Genomic DNA, 15,212 nt, shown 5'->3' with positions numbered 1-15,212 from the left:
ATTGATGAAGGAGACTGGGGAAGTCTGGAGAAGGGTCAATGGCACAGCTTCTGTACAAGAAGCAGCAAAGTCAGGAAGGGCTCATCAGCCTGGGAAAGAGGTGGCTGAAGAGAGATCTGACAAAGGTTCGTAAAATCCTGGCAGGCATGGAAAAGGTGACTAGCAAATGACAGTTCCTTGTCTTTTCCAACATAAGCGTGAAGGTCGTCAGAAGAGGTTAGTTAGCTGCTCTGTTCAAACAGGTGAGAAGAGGTGCTTTTCTCATAAAATGTGGTTCTCCTTGCTGTAGGAGGCTGTGGATGTGAAAAGTTCTCACAGGTGCAGAACACAAATGTGCAACGTCATGGAAGAAAACTCCACTCCAGGTTATCAGGTACAAAGACCTTTGGCCCAGGAAGTCACTGAGCTGCAAAATGTGTGAGAGTGCTCTGGGGAGGTGTCACAGCCCCTTCACTCTTGTGCAGGCGTTTGCTGTTGGCCACAGTCAGAAACAGGTCCCGGGGAGATGGGCTGCCGGTCTGACCTGACAGAACTGCATTTCTGTTACAGTTTTATGATCCTTCCATAAGAGTGGAAACCACATGACCCAGAATAACTAGCCTGGATAAACGATGGGATGGTACGTGGCTGGGAATGGCCTTACCAGGAATAATGGGAGGGCGAACTCGAGAACAGCTTGCCAGTCCTTTCTGATAATAGATGTTTTAATTGCAAGTCATTGCAATTCCACATGAAGGCTGTGACAGAGGGGGGGGGGGGGGGGGGAAAGAAGGAAAAATTATAGACAGAACCGTCTGAAGACAGCAGCTTGCACAGTGCTCTCCCCGCAGGCTTCCACCAGCTGCCAATGGTGTAGTCAAGCCACAGAGTCAACACTTCTTTTGTAAACTCTTGTTTCAGGGTATGATACAGGCACTCCTGACACGTATGCTTGCCCTCGCTGCAGCAGGGTCTTTTAAGTCTTTGTGGTTTGAGTCCTGGGTATTTATGGTTCTATCTTTAGTTACAAAACACAGTGACACATTTTTAACTGTAAAGCCCTTAACTAATCATTGATAGACTGTGCCTATAAAAGAGTACTGTAGTTATTCAGAGTCTAGAACTTCCTTTTTTAAAGTTTAGTGCTTATATATTCCTTGGCTGTTTAAACCATATTTTCATCCTGTAGAGCGGAACTTGGGGATTTTCTTACCATCTAATACAGGAACACGTCCTAGTAGTCATTCAGTTACCATTTCACAAGCTGCCCCTCAGAAATTTAGACTTGAAGGCAAACTTTGGTATTTGCTGGAAGGAGAAAACTGGCTTTTTACTGCTGTTGCCTCTCCATTTGGGATTTTAAATAGGGCATAGGTCTTTCCTGCATGAACTGATAGACCTGGGCTCTCCTGCTCCCCAGCTATGGCTGCATCACTGAACCTGCTGTTCTGTGCCTGGGGAAAGACAATATTAAGTTCAGATCAGTGCTTTTATATGAATATTTACCCACCAGATAGAGATGTCAGCTCATACATGAAATGGTTTATAACCTGAATCCTCTGGAGTTGTGTGTGTGTTGATCAAGGGAAACATGCTTCTAAACTAATCCCACAAAAACCCACCAGTAGCCAGGGGGATATATTATTTTCAAAGAAGGCTAATGTCAGGAGGTAAGGCAAAGGAGTAGACTAATTAAGGTGAATGACATTAACAAATTTATTATTTTTTTTAATTTATGAAATTAAACCCCAAAAAAATGGCATCCAGGGAATCCAGAAGTTTCACCGCCATTCATCTTGCTGACCTGGCCGCTGCAGCTGGCCAGGAGAGACAGGACTTGTAGTGAACAATCTTCAGTATGGCTCTTGCAAGATTGTCTCCTAATGTGTGGAGTAAATATAACCGTAAGAAGTACAAGTTCTGCACCTCCTGTCTATACAGGTAACATTCAACCCAGCAGCGATATCCAGTCAGGATATCCTAGTGTCATTCAGCAGAGCACTACAGTGCTGCATGAGAGTGCAATACTGAGTTGGAGTGAGCAGAAACATGGCATTCAGCTCAACTTAACAGCTCAAATCTGATCAGGATGTCAAAGCTGCAGGTGTCACGCTGTGGAGGTGCTGCAGCCTGCAGAGCACTGTGGGTTCGCTGCTTGGCACCTGCACTGCTGATGGGCAGGGTTCCTGCTAACGCCCAGGATTGCAGCCCCGCTGCAGGTGAGGCCAGGGTGAGCTGATGCAGTACAGCCATCACTGTGGATCTGCAGCATCACCCGCTCTGACCTCAGAGCTGCTTCTGCTCTGTCCTGATGGAGCTGGGCAAGCAGCGTCTTCCTGAGTGCCCCTCAGGGATGAGGGGGAGGAGAAGGGCACAGCCTCCTCTTTCCTTCCCCACAGCAGGCAGTGCCCCGACTGTCCCCATCAAAGTGCCAGAGCACAGCACCTTCTTTTGCCATGTCCATCAGCAGGTGAGATCTCCCAGAGACAGGTCCTGGCTCTTCAGTGAGATCATTTCAGCTGTGCATCTTACAGGGGAGCTGGTCTACAGATGAGGAAGATGGGAAAAAAAAATTCTGCCTCCACCATCACACCCCTTATTCAAAGACTGACTGCTGTGGCAATATTTTGATGTACTTCCATCAACATCACACAAAGCTGAAAAGGTATTGCCAGCCACGTCCTGCGTAGTGCTGCTATGATTTTTTCAGACTTTCTCAGGCTGGCATTGATATGGGCAGTGAGACGAGGGTATCTCTGTAGCTCTGGGGATTTTAGCTTGTTATAAGAGGATCCCAAAAGGAAACAGAGAAAAATGAGACAATTTAGCAAAACTGGCAGGAATTAATAGTGTGTTTCTGTTGCCCTGTCCCTGTGTTCCCAGATGAAAAGGTTTCATCAAAACAATACTGTCTGTTCTGTGTCTGTGCGGTGAGGAGGGCTCTTCCTGCACAGACAAATTGATTACGTTTTGGGTTTTCTTACATTTTGCCACCCAGGATTGTGCATTTGGGCACTCGCAAGCAAGAAAGAGGACTGGGCTTACAAGCTGTCACAGGCACTAGAAGGACAGCAGCAACTGTGCCGCAGTGGTCCAGGGGCAGCTGCCAGCCAGGTGCCCTCAGGTTGCCTCAGCTCTCCATAGATGAGCTCTGCAGAGAAACTCACTAACAACATCCACTGAGTGAGGGGGGAATCTGATAAGTACATAATCCAGCATAAGTTTTGAAGAAAAATACAGTGTGGGTAAATTGTATCGCATTTGCTAGTGCAGGCTTTCTTTCATGCTGCTGTTTCTCAGGTCTACCTGTCAGGCTATCTAGATCATGAATTTTGCAGCTGCAGTTGTCTGTGAGATTAACTGCTCTACCTGCAGCATATGACAGTTTAAGGCATGAGGTAAAAACCACAGGAGTCAACTCGTGGGGTCAGGCAGAATGTGATTACTGGAAACCATGCAACCAGGAGACAGGAGCCAAAAAAAAGCCGTATGAATTCTCCAGGCCTGCCATGCAATGAACGAGTTTGATTTGTTGTTTTTTTTTATTGAAGTGCATTGAGCTTGAGGTTTTCAATGAAAAGGCAAATTTGAATTGTTTCTCAAGCATTCTCGTTTCTGAGTGATTGATCGTTCAGAGGTGAGCAATCCCAGCTGAGAGCATTTATGCAACATGGTTGCAAGAGCAGGGTGAGAGGGATGTGTGGGTGACCAAAATGCTTCACTGGCTGCTGCCACTTCTCTGCCCGCTTGCAGAGGTGGCTCAGAGGAGCTGAAGAGGAATGCTACCTGGCCGATGGGGTAGCAGCTGGTACGTTACAGATGGGTGCCAACCACCTTGAAGGCATGGTACCTTGTGCTGTCTGCGAGATTTCTACAGGCTCTGTGTATGCATGTGATGTCTATGAGAGAAAGCCTGCTACTGCTGTGATTAATTGATTTTTAAGAGATTAAGGACAGTAAAGTGATTATTTCCAGTTCACATCATAGCGGATGTGTTCTGTGGTTGGGTTGTGACAAGAAGGCATTCACAGTGTCTCTTTATCTCTCTCTAGGTTCTCAAGCATCTGCGACACTTAAATTTCACCAATAACATGGGGGAACAAGTGGATTTTGATGAGTTTGGGGACCTGGTAGGGAATTACTCAATAATCAATTGGCATCTCTCTCCGGAGGATGGCTCAGTTGTCTTCGAAGAAGTCGGGCACTACAATGTGTATGCCAAGAAAGGGGAGAGGCTCTTTATCAATGAAAACAAGATCCTGTGGAGTGGATTCTCTAAGGAGGTAAGTGCTTAAATCCTCACGTTTCCCCCAGGTTTCTGCAAGCTGAAATTTTAACTAAGCCTGCACACTCCTTATATTATGGCTCTATATCTCATTAAAAGATCCATTCATCTTACTATATATATGGTCTCAGCTATAGTCTTTCACACCCTAATTACACATTTCTGGATGTAATGGGCAGCTGCTTCTCCCCTGCTATACCTTTGATGAGCATGGGTATTAACGGTTTAAAAGATGCCTTTTTTCTGGCCCATGTAGATAGCTTGGAATTTTGCAATGCTGTTTCCACAAGGATAAGAAATTCATTACCTAAGTCTGGTTGTTGGGTAAGTCAAGTCCTCCTGAGCTCACAGCTTCACTGCTGAAAGCAGCCATCTCCTCCTCTCTCAGTATCTCTCTATCAAGAAGTGTCTCTTCCTGCTCCTAGTTAAATTCGCAGCTCTTTCTGCTGGCTTTACCCTCCCAAGTCCCAGAGCCTTCCTCACACCCTTGCCTTGCAAACCAAACAGAACAAGCCCTGTCAATCTCCCCAAGTCAACTTGGACACGGTGTTCCAATAGTGGGAGATGCCAGTACCTGCTACCTTGCCTTAAGCTACCCGAAGGGGCTTCTGCAGCCTCAAAAGTACGTGATGCAGCCATTGACTTTAGTCAGGCCCAAGCCCTTCTCCACTTTCTTGCATATGTTAGATCTTTTCAGCGTAACTCTACCACCACTAGCAGCCAGGGCTGTGTCTCCCCCAGGTGATGGGAACATGGGCGCAGAGATCTCCGGAGGAGAACCAGCTGCCCACTCCAGCCTAGGCAGAAACCCCAGCTCCCAGTTGGCACCTGGCTTGTGGCCTGGGAGGTGACACAGGGAGCACTAGCTTAGAAATGTCATTGCCCTGCTGCAATGTTTAGATGTGTTAAATCAGCACCTGATTAATGAACAAGGCAATTCACTTCCAGGTGATTATTCACATTGGCTGACAGATCGGGGAACTGCTTCTGCAATAGCTACACTTGCCTAATACACTTACACCATCAGTTATGCCTTGCCTTTACTCCAGATACCCCACCTTCACTTATGGTTTAAATCCAGAGCTCTCTGAAGGAGGCATGGGTCAGGCAGGACACATTACTGCAGAAATACTGAGCTCAGGCTTTTCTAAGCCCGGCTGGAGTCTCTGAGCACAAACCACAAGAGAAATTAATTAAAACCCTTGGTATTCTAACCCCTCCTTCTGACCATTGCAACTACCACTGGCAGCTTTTCCAACAGTTAGGGGTTTACTGTTTTTTACTTAAACTGAGTAATTGTGTTCTTTTAGTCTAAATTCCTCCAACAGTGCAATATTTATCTTCATGCTCTGTACTATTCTGTTAAAAATGCAACCGGGTGTTGCTGAGTGTCATGCCAGGGTATGTAAATTGTGTGCCAGTGGAGGGGTTTGTGATCGCTGTGTCTGCTGCAGCCCTTTTTCCACTTTATAGAGTTTGAATTTCCTCTGGATAAAAGGCTCTGCTGTAAGAGAGTAGCCAGTACTTCACTCACTGAAACCTTCTGTGCCTCTGTCATCCTCAAAAAAAGATTAAATGTAGTTAATTTTAACACGGGAACTTCAGCATTGGCCAGACTTGCAAAAGAACAAGTTAAAGAGTAGGTAAGATAGATAGATTCATTTTGGCAGAACTTGATGAAATTCCCCACAGAATACTTAAGAAGGCAGCCAAAGCAATCTCAAAAGTACTAGCACTTCATCTTTGAGAAATGTGGAGGATGGGTGATGTCTCAAAGGATTAGAGGAGGGTAATCGTAATACCTGTTTTTAAAAGCAGGTATAGGAGAGCCAAGGGAATGACACACAATTGAGTTGAGTTTCAGTAACCTAAAAGAAATGATAAAAAAAAAAAAAGATATTAAACAGTTTATAAACACCTAGAGGATAATAAACTGATAAGAAAAAGCCAACTTGGATTTGTCAAGATGAAATCATGCCCCAAGCCAATTTAATTTTCCTCCTTGAAAGCTCAATCAGCTTAATAGATCATGGGGAAGCAGTGCATGACTTCAGTCACGTCTTTGATTCAGCCCTGTTCAAAATCATCAGTGGCAGCCTAGGGAAGGACAGTCTAGACTGATGGAGTCCTGGTGGAGGATGCACTACCTGCTGGCTGTCCTAAGGAATAGATCATATAATAATACAGCTAATAATAATAATAATAATAATAGCAGCAATAACAATAATAAAAATACTACTACTAATAATAATACGGAACACTGTATTAGTAGCAATAGGCATTGACAGCAAAGAGTGCTTCCAGCGGGGAGCTGCAGGGATTTGTCCTGGATATGTCTGTCCAATTAATTATGCAATCCTGATTAACAGCTAAGAAACAGGATTCCCAAACTGTGCTGCAGCTACACTTCAGAGTGTTAGGCAACAGCAACCGCTCTCAGTGGCAGGCGACCTGAGACACAAAATGGGCATCTCCACATAGGAGCTGCCACTGCCGAGGGCTTGCTTACCCTGTGGAATTGCACACAGGCAATTCCCAAACCTTACCCCGGACTCGCTGCCCAGGTGCATCCACACAGGAGGTTCCTGGAGGTCAGCGGGCTGGCAGCACCTGGGCAGACTAGCAGCAGCCTTCCAGCAAGGCTGACTGGAGGCTTCCAGCCAGAGCAGCCCTTAAGTATGTACAGATCATGGTCCCCTGCTGGCAGTGGAAATTGTGGGTTTAACTCCCCTGAGCTGAGAAAGCCATGTTCTGTGTCAGCTCTTTTTCTTAATTTTGTTGGGAAAAGGTGAATTCAACCTCAGGTTGTGCGTCTGTGTTAAAAAGGCCCAGGCTTTCACTTATCATGTTGAACTCCTTGTTGTCAGCGTGTGTCAGGAGCACCGTGAGCATGCCCATGCAGGCACCTGCTGCTGGGATATGACCGTGCCCAGGAGGGCTCACACACAGCGTAAATGCGCAGCCAGCAGGGGACACAGCTCCTCATTTGCAGAAGCAGAAGTCTGGAAGCCTTTGGACCAGCATATGGCTGCTGATATGCATCTTTGGATGTTCAGTGTTCTAAAAACAGGGCCTTTCTTTTTTTCTTTTTCTTTCTTTGATATGAAACCTCCTTGTTTAGTTAGTTTACCTTTTTGTTTCTTCGTTGAAGAGGGTCTTCAGGAGGAGAATGTGGGTTTCAAGAAACTGTTTGAATTCCCACAAATCATTAGCAGTCAATATGCAATATATAGGATTAGGGATCAGCAGTCAGAGTCCATCATTTCCAAGGCAGACTCAAATTCCTGCCAGTAGAGATTAATTGTTTTCTTTTAACCATTTAATGACTGTTTTCTGGTATGTGTGTCATGGGTCACATACAAGTTTACAGTGCCACAACACAGTAGAGGTTACAAAGATCTGCTGATCCTCCGTACCATCCCTCGTTGTGTTCTTTCTTACAAATATCACTGCAGTGAGCTGGGGAAGCACTATTGTGCAAAATGTGTCTGTTCTGCAGAGGGAAGAGGTAAGTCTCTGAGGCTCTCCATCCAGCGTGCTAATCAAGTAATAATGCTCCTGGAGGAAGCCCAAGGGCCTGCTGTAGAAAGGCTGCATGTGAGGCACTGCCACCATTAACCCTCCTTGGGCTCTTTTCTTGCAGGTGCCTTTCTCTAACTGCAGCAGGGACTGCCTCCCAGGCACGAGGAAGGGCATCATTGAGGGAGAGCCCACCTGCTGCTTTGAGTGCGTGGACTGCCCCGATGGGGAGTACAGCGATGAAACAGGTAATACCCACAGAGCGGCTCTGCGGTTGGCACAGGACCATGCGAGCCCTTCGGGCATCACCTGCAGTTGTGCTGGAATCGCTTCCCTGCAGTGCTGAGCTGGAGGCTGCCTTGTCAGGGGCTTCACAGAAGGTCTGGGGGGACTTCTGAAAAGCTTACAGGAGTTGAGTCCTGTCTTCTGCTAAGCCTGCTTGTCTCTTCTGCTCTAAGTTAGGAAAATTAAGGCACAGAACTTGGAAAAGGATTTGCATATAGGAAGCCTCTCAGGCAGCTACAAGCAAACTCCATTGCACTGTAGCAGTAGCTTTTATTCCTCCAAAAACCTGCAGGAAGGAGACACTCCCTATCCTAATCCTAAATCCTGTGGTTATCTGTCTGCCTCCATCTTTTCCTCATGTTGTCAGGGTTTTATTTCATGCTTTACAAAGAAATAAAGTCCATTCCATACCTGACTGCACAAGCAGAAAGGAATATTTCCCTTTATGGCGTCACCAACCACAGCTTCTGTTGAGCACTGGCACTGCAAGGGACCAGCATCTCTGGGTCCTATCAAACACCCATGGACATCTTTTTTGTTGGTTTCAGTGGGAGCTTGGATGAAACCACTCAGGTTCTGCAGTGGAGGGGAAAGGTAACCTCAGTTTTAGAACTAGCTGAAAAATTCTGAATCTCCAACCTGTTAGTGCTCCATCAGTGTTGGGCATCCCCAGGCAAGTAAATCCTTTCAGAACAGCCAGCCCCTCTGCACCACAGAGCACTCAGGATCTCCTCACACCCTCGCCAGCAGCACTGGTCCCAGTGCGCACTGCAGACCTTGCCTGAGATGAACACTTCAGTAAGCTGCTTGCAAAACTGAACAAGCATTCTCTTTTGGGAGAATCTAATTTGCGCCCTGTCAGATAGGAATGGTAATTTTTTAGCATGAACATACAGTACTATAGGATGCTTGGGAGCAGCATTTTCAAATTAAATAGAAGCAATTCTGGTCACTTGTAATAGGGATCTTTTGGTGTTTTCCACTTGATTTTGGGAGCAAGCACTGGTGTGCTGGTGAAACCTGTGGGGCTGAGGGGGTGACTGCCCTCTGTCTCCACAGTTTCCTGCTGAAATTTCAGCTGACAGTAATGCTTTTTATCCTGTGTGCTTGCCAGCTTTATGGGCATAGAGAGCAGCTTTACAACCAGTCTCATCCAGCTGAGACAGCGATGCTACCAAAGGAGACAATCTGTCGTGTCCTCGCCCAGCTGTTTGCTCCCACCCTTGGTCTGGGAGCAGTGCTGGTACTCGTGCAACCATAGAGTGAGTTGGATCGGGTCTCTGGTCTTCCTGAAAACAAACTCTTGGCAGGCTGAGTTTCCAGCTACAAGGAGCAGCTGTATGACCTCCAGTGCTATGACAAAGGAGGGGGCAGGAAAGAGCAGCCCTGGGGGAGGAGGGAGATCTGGTTTACTCCCCTCAGTGGCAGCATGGTCTCTAAGTCACCTCCAGATAACAGCGAAAGCACATCTTTAGCATGTAGTGCTAAACAGCTGCCCCTGTCTCTGGTAGAGGTGGCCGATCCCCACCACATCAAGCTAGCTCTGCCTGCTCTGCAGTTTGCAATAGGCTTCCAGGTAAAAGGCACAATAAAAATAAAAATTATTGGGTGTGTATATATATATTTATATATATTTAAAAATATTTTTAAAAATGGACATAAGTGAAATGACTTGTGGTGGTGGGAGTTCCTGACTGAGCTTTTGCATCTAGTGCCAGTTTTTCCCATGAACAGCTTTGGTGAGGCAACCAGTCCTTAGGAAAGCAGTACTGTATCAGGTCACAGGTGCTCCCTCCAACCACCCCTCCAGAATGAGAAAGCTTGAAATCCTCTGTCCTCATGAGCTGGGCACTCCTGGCTTTCTCATTAGCATCAAGCTCACTCCAGAAGCTGTGCTCTGAGTCCCTGCTGGTGCTCAGGTGCGAAGCTCAGAGGGAGATGGCTGCTAAAGAAGTTTCCTGAATGTTTGTTCCCCAAACTCACTGCAGCCCATTGTTATCCTGCTGGGACCCTGAAGACTGAGGTAGGTTGTGACTTCCAGCTCACTGCTCTCAACCTCTGTCCACTGCCATCAAAGGGGTCATGACCCTCACCACTGGAGCACAAGAGCCATTTGGGTCAAAGAAGAGCAGGAGCAGCAGGTCCTTGATTTTTGGTCATGGCAGCCACTGGTGACGTATGTTGCCATCCCAGTAGGCACAACTAGTTTCACGTAGAGGAAAGAGATGGAGGCACCAATTTTCCCTTTGCCAGTATGAGTGGGACGCTTTGCTGGGTGTGAGGAGAGTGAAATCATTAAGACATATCTTCTCCTGACGTTCCAACATGAAACAAGAGTGTGCTGGGAGTCGAGGGCATTGCCTGCCTTCAGGGAAGAGCAATTTAAACACATCTAAGACTCGCCTCCGTGGAATATGAAATAGGCTTTCAAAGCACTTAAGGAGGCAAGCATGGTTTTAATTTTCTCTGTAATAGAGACAGGCAGGATGTTTCAAATAATGCTAAAAGTGGGAGAGGTATGAAGACAGACAGAAATAGATGACAAAAATGAAGACACAAGAAAGAGAGAGGAACAGAGCCTGTGTAACAGCTGACAACAATCAAAGTTTGCAAAGTTTTACCAAGAAATGGATTCCAAAAACACGAGTGCAGGGACAGGAATGTTTTTAAGCTGGAACTTAGCATGCTTTGTGTTTTGCTCTATAACCTGTGGGAGGCTGGTTGTTTCAGTGTAAAACGCTCTGAGACACCAACGTAGGATTCTGAGAATCTGCAGACACCTAAAGGGAACACCCTCTGTGTTTAAGATGAAGGCCGGTGTGTAGCGTCATCCCACATTTCAGCCTCTCGTTCTGACAAACCTTCCCTCTCTCCCTGTTACTCCTTTTTCAGATGCAAGTGCCTGTGACAAGTGCCCTGAGGATTACTGGTCCAATGAGAACCACACATCCTGCATCCCCAAGCAGATAGAGTTTCTGTCCTGGACTGAGCCCTTTGGGATCGCTCTGACTCTCTTTGCTGTGCTGGGAATTTTCCTGACTTCTTTTGTCCTGGGAGTCTTCACCAAATTTCGTAATACACCCATCGTCAAGGCCACAAACCGGGAGCTGTCCTACCTCCTCCTCTTCTCCTTGCTTTGCTGCTTCTCCAGCTCGTTGTTCTTCATTGGCGAGCCCCAGAACTGGACTTGCCGTCTGCGTCAGCCAGCTTTTGGAATCAGCTTTGTCCTCTGCATCTCCTGCATCCTGGTGAAAACCAATCGTGTCCTGCTTGTCTTTGAAGCAAAGATCCCCACGAGCCTCCACCGAAAGTGGTGGGGCCTCAACCTTCAGTTCCTCCTGGTCTTCTTGTGCACGTTCGTGCAGATTGTCATCTGTGTGATTTGGCTCTACACAGCCCCGCCATCTAGTTACCGAAACCATGAACTGGAGGATGAGATTATCTTCATCACCTGCCATGAAGGCTCCCTGATGGCCCTTGGCTTCCTCATCGGCTACACCTGCCTCCTGGCAGCCATCTGCTTCTTCTTCGCCTTCAAGTCTCGAAAGCTGCCTGAGAATTTTAACGAGGCCAAGTTCATCACCTTCAGCATGCTGATATTCTTCATTGTGTGGATCTCCTTCATCCCTGCTTACGCCAGCACATATGGCAAGTTTGTCTCTGCCGTGGAGGTGATCGCAATACTGGCTGCCAGCTTTGGGCTTCTGGCCTGCATCTTCTTCAACAAAGTCTATATCATCCTCTTCAAGCCCTCCCGCAACACAATCGAGGAGGTCCGCTGCAGCACAGCTGCCCACGCTTTCAAGGTGGCCGCCAGGGCCACACTGAGACGGAGCAATGTGTCGCGCAAGCGCTCCAACAGCCTGGGGGGTTCCACCGGCTCCACCCCTTCCTCCTCCATCAGCAGTAAGAGCAACCACGAGGACCCTTTTCCTCTGCCCGCTTCCGCTGAGCGGCAGCGCCAGCAGCAGCGTGGGTGCAAGCAAAAAGTCAGCTTCGGGAGCGGCACGGTCACCCTGTCGCTGAGCTTCGAGGAGCCGCAGAAGAATGCCATGGCCAACAGGAACACCAAGCACAGGAACTCCCTGGAGGCCCAGAACAGTGACGACAGCCTGATGCGACACAGGGCCCTGCTTCCCCTGCAGAACAGCGAGCCCCTCGGCACCGAGCCCACCTTCCAGGCAGCTTCAAGCCCAGAGACCAGCTCGCAGGAGTCGGTGGTGGGTGACACCAAAGAAGAGGTACCAAGCCCTGAGGTGGAGCCTTCCCTGCCATCGGCTAACTCCCGAAATTTTATAGGCACTGGAGGTGGCTCCGTCACAGAGAACACAGTACATTCCTAACAAAAGAAGATTGTGAGAAGCACACCAGCCCCCAAGAGGAACTTGCTCACCTCTTGCATCTGAACGGGAAAGACAACAAAGACACACTCCTGTGACACAGCTCCACCACACCTAACTTAGCACTGGCAGGGTAACACACGTGCCTCCAGAGGAAGGACTGTGTCTGGGGAGCCTTGGACTGAATTTGCGTTTGCTTTACTGCAACCAGGACATCTCAGAAGGACAAGTGAAGATCATCTCTGGTGGGGCTTAGGCAGAAGTCTGCATGCTGCCTTGCCTCCGTAAGCTTTTCCTGCCAGACTGCAACTCAGCTGACTATGGGAGGCACTAGGCAATTCCGCTATACTCTGCTTTTACATTTATGTATAATATTCCTCTTTCCCACTATGTATAATATTCCCTCTTTATCCAGTATATGTGATCTGTAACCATGTGCATCAGGACTCTCAGCTCTACAAAAGCAAGGTACACGGTTTCACTTGGGAAAGCATGGTCACGGGGAAAATAAAAAAGCCCCCAACATCTGCATGCTGTGTACAGCCAAGGGTGTGAACATGTAAAGTATTTAATGCGACGGAGCGCCCTGCTATTTATATTTAGTAATGTCCCAGTCCTCTCCTTTCTGGCCAGCGGGAAATATTGGACAATACTTTTCACAGACTCCATTGCACTAGACCAAGCTACTAGGTTCCTACTGGTTTCCTCCAGCAGAGGTAGCTTTACCTCCAGCCTGCCTGCTTTGGTGGAGGGGGAGAACAGCTTGTAAATCCCCCTCCCCTGGAGAACGTTGCGAGAGCACAATGAGATGTATCCGTGATTGATTATGTCGCTAGTAGTTGTATGCTTAACAAAGTGTTGCTGCTGTAATATTCCACATGGCATACATGGCTAACCCTGTCACACCATAGTCAGTGTTGTGCTTTGCCATATTAATCTGCCTGACACCTACACGGAGCATCGCGCTAGTCCTGACGGTACTGGTGGGCCGGGCACAAAGCAAATGAAACAAGGTGAAATGGAGCAGTTAGGGATGGAGAAATAGCCCCAGATGTGGTAATACGATTGCAGGAGCGGGTGAACATGTGAAGCGTGTGTGCTGGTAGGTGACTGGATGAAGAAGACATACAGGCCTGGGCTCTGAGGCACACACAAAGGCAAATGCACAAATTGGATACGTTTGGGCTCTTATAGGCCACCTAGTAGGTTATTTCCCTCCTGGCCCATCTTGAAGAAGGGGCACCTGGCACAAGAAGGGTGGACTGTACTTAAAGAAAAGCAGTAAGGACTTCAGAAAAGAGCACAGCAGAGCTTTATTACTCTTGATGCTCGTCCCACTCCCCCAAAAGCAGACATAAGTGCTTCTGGTTTTGCCAGGCACGCCTGGTTCTGCTCCATCCATGCCCAAAAAGTTGAAGTAAGAGAGTCATTAGAAGAGATATTTGTTGCAGCCTGATGAGAGGAAAAGCACCCCTCCACAGCCTGGCAGGACGGGTTAGGGTTGTGCTGCAGAATTGATTTCCCTCTTCCCAGATCCCGTGTGCAAGAACAACCATCTGACGTGAAGATGTCAGTACCCTCCCTCATCAAACGTGAAGGTGGTCTGTGGGAAGGTAGATGGGCCTGCAGCCTAGTGTGAGCAGATGAAAGGACTGTGTGAATGCGTTGGGGAAAATACCACAATTATTTTGTTACTGGTTTTGCTTGGTTGTTCTTTTGCCAGGGCAGGCAAATAAAACTTACAGGCGACATTACTGCATAAAAACTTTGTTTTGCCACCTCCACTTGTTGCTGTAAGGAAGAGTTTTGGCTTAAGAGAGAAATGGAAGTCCAGAACCCCAAAAAGCACACTATTCAGACAAGTAATTTTAACCCTTTTGTTGATCTGTTACAGCCTCAGAGTGGGCTCAAATTTTGATTATACAATGTAAGAACAAATCCAACTGTAAAGCCTGCGAATTACAATATTTGATGAAAGCTATGGCACAGCTGGTTAAAAGAAAAAAAGTCTGAAAGCACAAATCCTTGTGGCCACAATTCTGGAAACCACCTTCTACCCCTGGGGCCAGTGAGAGTTGCTCATCGCTTCTCAAAACCCGGGTTCCTTCCCCAGGCTGCTGACTGGGGGGCCTCTAGGCTTGTTTTAGGGTATGGAATCGAGAGCGGAGTCTTGTCTAAATGCATGAACAGATATGGGCACTAGATGGCAGAAAGGGCTAAAAAAAAAGTACTTTTTTACGGCCCCACACTTCCAAAAATTTCAGTAGCCAAATAGTTTTAGTGCTACCGAATCGTTCCTATGGGCCAAACCCAGTACAGTAGCCCCTGAAGTGAAGCTGACAGCATTGAAAGCGTGGAAGAGCTTAATGAATGAAATGAAAATGACACAAGACACAAACGGGTGACTGTGCACAAACAAAACGTAAGACAGAGAAAATCACCATCAGCTGCCTTGTCTGGAGAACAATGTTCACTGGCTATGCACACAGTATATAATGTTGACACTTCGGTGGTTTTCATTCTTAAGGTGTTTTTTTGTTCTTTACATCTGCTTAAAAGGAATTTGTACCATGGCACACAATGAGGCTCCAACAGCTGCCATAATTTAATAATAGCAGCAGATCAGCCGTGCTCAGTTCGCGGGGGAGCCCCCAGCCACCCTCACTGCACACGTACCCGGAGCTCTAAGCCTCTGGCTGCACAGCTGGGTGAGAGCCGCTGCTGCACCTATTGCAGTCACACACACGCTAGGTGCAAGGGCAGGTCTGTTTAAAAGACCCCCTTCGTGAAGGTGACTGGCAACC

General features: G+C 47.4%; 1 protein-coding gene across 1 annotated transcript in view; it reads left to right on the top strand.

Annotated features, from left to right (window-relative positions):
* Positions 1-14,129, top strand: part of CASR (calcium sensing receptor) — a 77,643-nt gene extending 63,514 nt beyond the window's left edge. The window contains exons 5-7 of the mRNA XM_040597050.1: positions 4,032-4,262; positions 7,908-8,031; positions 10,961-14,129. Of these exons, the coding sequence (XP_040452984.1) occupies positions 4,032-4,262; positions 7,908-8,031; positions 10,961-12,411 (1,806 nt within the window). The 3' untranslated portion in view covers positions 12,412-14,129. The remainder of the gene's footprint in view (positions 1-4,031; positions 4,263-7,907; positions 8,032-10,960) is intronic.
* Positions 14,130-15,212: the final 1,083 nt, after the last annotated feature.

The sequence above is a fragment of the Falco naumanni genome, chromosome 5 (genome assembly GCF_017639655.2).
Source record: "Falco naumanni isolate bFalNau1 chromosome 5, bFalNau1.pat, whole genome shotgun sequence".
In the NCBI taxonomy this organism is placed as follows: domain Eukaryota; kingdom Metazoa; phylum Chordata; class Aves; order Falconiformes; family Falconidae; genus Falco; species Falco naumanni.
The sequence above is the reverse complement of the archived record's forward strand: the minus strand, read 5'-3'. Positions and strand labels throughout refer to the sequence as shown.